The sequence below is a fragment of the Ursus americanus genome, chromosome 24 (assembly GCF_024610735.1).
Source record: "Ursus americanus isolate L20-20 chromosome 24, mUrsAme1.1.p, whole genome shotgun sequence".
NCBI lineage: Eukaryota > Metazoa > Chordata > Mammalia > Carnivora > Ursidae > Ursus > Ursus americanus.
In genome coordinates this window covers 33255702-33260378 of record NC_142150.1, presented here as the reverse complement: position 1 = coordinate 33260378, position 4677 = coordinate 33255702, and the positions used below count along the sequence as shown (strand labels likewise).

Sequence of the window (4677 nt, the reverse complement as noted above, 5' to 3'; positions counted from 1 at the left end):
TGCAAACAGAAGAAATGAAGGAAATTGCTAATTATTTTCCACAATTTCAATCATGAATTGATATTTTTTATTTTGCTGTATACTTTTTCATCATTCTTTGCTTTTTTAAATAACAGTGATTCCATTGGTTTAGCATGACCCATTGGCAATGTTGGGTCACATAGCAAAAAAAGAGTGTGCTTTGCACAAGTTAACCATTTGCAGTTCAGGCTGGTACATTTGCATTTCCTGAGGATTCAATCCTAGATAATTCATGGAATTTGACCAGAAAATGTTGAAAATAGGATAGTGGACATTATGTATTAGCCACAAACATTTAAGATACATGGAACAAAACATTTTTTGAGTTGGAACAATTTTTACAAATCTTCTTTCTTATCTAAATAATAACTAATAAAAATGAATAGTCTTTAATTTTCAGAATATCATTTAAATATTTAAAAATCATTACCAGTAGAATTAACAAATATAATCATTCCCATTATTCCCAGTATAAAATTACTCCACAATGCTTCTATAGAATAAAAAACTTAATAAAAATATAAAACAGCTTAATTTAAGAAATTAAGAATAAGGGGCACCTGAGTGGCTCAGTCCTTAAGCTTCTGCCTTCCCCTCAGGACAGGATCCCAGGGTCCTGGGATGGAGCCCAGCATCCAGCTCCCTGCTCAGCGGGAAGCCTGCTTCTCCCTCTCCCACTCCCCCTCCTGGTGTTCCCTTTCTCGCTGTGTCTCCCTGTGTCAAATAAATAAATAAGGTCTTAAAAAAAATTAAGAATAATTAATATTGATAGGATATTCACGTCAATCTACTTTTAGTAAATTTTATATCATTGAGTTCATAGTGTTAAGTTTTCACCAAACTTCTGTTTATTTCCTTCAGATACATACTCATTCGTGTATAACATACAGCAAGCTCAAGTATATGGAGAGGCAGAGAAACATCTCAGAATTCATACTTCTAGGACTTTCGTATGACCAGAACATTCAAATATTTTGCTTTGTGCTCTTCTTATTCTCGTACGTTGCCCTGTTGGCAGGAAACCTTCTGATCCTTGTCTCCATTCGATGCAGCCCTCTTTTTCACCAACCCATGTACTACTTCCTCATCCACTTATCCTCCATGGACATCTGCTACACCTCTACGGTTACACCCAAGTTAATTGTTGACCTACTAGGAGGGACAAAAACCATCTCCTATGATAATTGCATGTTACAACTCTTTGCTGTGCATTTCTTTGGGAGCATTGAGGTCTTTATCCTCACAGTCATGGCCTTTGATCGCTACGCTGCCATCTGCAAACCTCTCCACTACATGCTTATCATGAACAGGACAAGGTGCCATCTCCTAGTCTTAGCTGCTTGGGCTGGTGGCGCTCTCCATTCTTTCCCTCAATTAATGATGACAATCCAATTGCCATTTTGTGGTCCTAATGAAATTGATCACTACTTTTGTGATATCTTCTCTCTGCTGAAAGTTGCCTGCACTGATACCTACATCACTGGCGTCCTTGTGGTTGCCAATTCAGGTATGGTCACCCTAGTTACCTTTATTGTCTTATTTGCTTCTTATGTCATTATATTGTTCAGTCTAAGACATCACTCAGATGAGGGAAGACACAAAGCCCTCTCCACCTGTGGGTCTCATATCACTGTGGTCATCTTATTTTTTGGGCCTTCAATCTTTGCCTACCTCCGACCTCCAGCCACGTTCCCTGAGGACAAAATATTTGCTCTATTTTATACCGTCATTGCTCCTATGTTCAATCCCTTAATCTATACTCTGAGAAATAGAGAGATGAAAAATGCCATGAGAAAAGTTTGGTGTCAAACATTATTTTCAAAGGAAGCACATGGTTAATTTGAGGAAACATATAACTAAGCATTTTTATATAAAAATGATCTTGATGTCACTAAAGGAGCTAAGAAATATATCTTAGAGTTTATATTCATTGCTAACATGAATGAAAATCATTAAAGAAAGAGGAATTAGAAAGAAATTTAAAGGAATAGCTAAATGCCTCCTAATTCACAAATACCAGAATTAATTGAAAACTTAATTTTATGGAGTACTAAGGAGTGTGATAGGCATATCTGCAGAAGAAGCTGTCTGGGCCAAATCAAACAAGGCAAAACTATTCAGTCAGTGAATTATAATGGCGAAACAATTTTAATAATAATTCTGTTAAAAATCCTGGGCTTATATGCCAGTCAGTGATACACATTCTGCACAAGTGACCAAGTTGAAATCTAAAATTAAAATAATGATTTTACAGCATCACGAATATCTTTATGATAGAACATTCATTTATACATCCTTAGAGGCATTCAGAAATCACCTGTTCAACACAAAATCCGTATAGTGGAACCTGTTTTAAAGTGGCTCCTGGTGATCAATTCTCCTGCCTTGATGTTACGTATAATAGTAATACCAGGTTAACACAGAGTAAGAATCAATAACTCAGGACGCTGAAAACATAATTACTTGTTACTACACCTATTGGCCAGAACATAAAACATTTTCCATAAAACCTAAGGGACTGAACAATAACATTGATAAAGTAAAAATCGATAAGTGGGAAGTTATTCGATCCAGAACCAAGGACCTTGTTTGTTAAAAAGAGAAAAATAAATAAATAAATGAAAGGCTAGGAAAAGACATTTTAAAACATGGTCTAACACCAAAAAGAAAACCAAATTATGTTTCCCAAGTACATGTTGGTTGCATATGGATGTTTATACCTGTTTTATTCATACTTGCCAAACCTCAGAAGCAACCAAAATGTCCCTCCACATGTGACTAGATAAATGAATTGTTATTTATGTGGACAATGGACTATTACTCAGCACGAAAAAAAATGAGCTATCAAGCCACAAGATGACATGCACGAAACTTAACTGTGTATTAGTAAGTGAAAGAAGACAATCTGAAAAAGCTACCTGTCATGTGATTGGAACTCTATGAATCCTGGAAATGACAAAACAATGGACACATCTACAACATCAGTGTTTGCCAAGGGTCAGTGTGGAGGGTAGAATGAATAGGCAGAGCACAGGGGATTCTTAGAGCAGGAAGCACTTGTGCATGTTGTTACCGTTGTGGATACAGGTCCTTATACATGTCAAACCCGTAAAATGTACATCAAGAGTGAAGCCTAATGAAAAGCTATTCGGGAGATAATGATGTGTGAGTGTAGGTTCCTCTGACTGTAGCAGATCTATCACTCTGGCGGGGGAGGTTGTCTGTGTGTGGGGACAGGAGTATTACAGGGAATATTTGTGTTTCTGCTCAGTTTTGCTGTGAACCTAAAGCTGCTTTAAAAAATAAAGTTTATTAATTAAAAATATACACTATGGCACGATAGATATATCAAAACGTGTAAGTGGAATGAAGAAGAGACTGAAAAAGAATTTCTACAGAAAAATAATTAAAGAAAGACCTTTTTTGCATGCTTGATAGGATTTAAATAAAAGTCACTTAAGAAATAGCAAATATCATTATAGAGAAGATGCTAGATAACAGGATTTTATTAAAAGGAAGATGGTAAAAATACAGAAAGCAGTTTAGAACATGTAAGTCAATTGCAAGAGTTCCTATCAGCCTGGAGGCACCATACAAACAGGTATAAAGAGCAGAAAGAATAATGAGGAAGGTGAAATTAACCAGAGCTGTTACAGCAGAGAGGAAGCCTACAGAGTCTCAGCCTTTAGTCTAAAGAAACAACACTGTTGCCAGGTTAAAACTTTTCTCCTATAATGTTTAATTACTTAACTGGAGCAAAGAAAAGTGTCTCTAAAAATGAAAGAGAAGTTCAGATAAGTAAACAACAGATTCATTTTAAAGGCCTCTTTTATATAGTGGATATTATTTGTTTTCGTTATCATGCTTTCTTAATAATGTAAGTTTCTCTTTTAGAACATTGTCAGTGATCAGGGGTGCCTGGGTGGCCCAGCGGTTAAGCGTCTGCCTTCGGCTCAGGTCCTGATCCTGGCATTATGGGATTGAGCCCCACATCAGGCTCCTCTGCTATGAGCCTGCTTCTTCTTCTCCACTCCCCCTGCTTGTGTTCCCTCTCTCGCTGGCTGTCTCTCTCTCTGTCGAATAAATAAATTTAAAAAGATCTAAAAAAAAAAAAAAAAAAAGAAAAGAAAAGAAAATTGTCAGTGATCAAAATTATCACAATTATTATTTGCAAGCAATATTGACCTAGGGCTAATGATGTTTTCTGCTACAAATGTAGACATACATTCCAAAATAACAGGACTTTAGCATTCTAGCAAACCAACGACTTTCACAGAAATGACTTCAGACTGATTACAGTGCTTTCATGTTTAGTAAGTTGAGAGTATGTCTTCTTTTTCATTGAGATATAAATGCTGTATAACAAAATTATATTAGTTTCTTGTATGCAACATAATGTATTGAGAAATGGTCACTGCAATGAGTCTAGCTAACATCATCACCACACATACTGACAATTTTTTTCTTGTGATAAGAACTTTTTAGATTCCAGTCATTTTCATTGGACAAAATCCTGCCTGAGGATTTGAAGAAGTAGATTCTAGAATTACTCCATATCACAAACTAAGACACATCTAGTTATTTTAATAGGAAAACCCAAGCATATATTGCTATTATTTGAGACTTAAGCTATTTAAAAAATTATATCCACTTCTG

At 35.9% G+C, this 4677-nt stretch overlaps 1 protein-coding gene across 1 annotated transcript; it reads left to right on the top strand.

Moving 5' to 3' along the window:
• Window positions 1-924: 924 nt before the first annotated feature.
• LOC123784933 (olfactory receptor 4P4-like) lies at window positions 925-1865 on the top strand. Its single transcript, XM_045786476.2, is given in 2 exon segments — window positions 925-1818; window positions 1821-1865. Coding segments are annotated over 2 exon segments (939 nt in total).
• Window positions 1866-4677: the final 2812 nt, after the last annotated feature.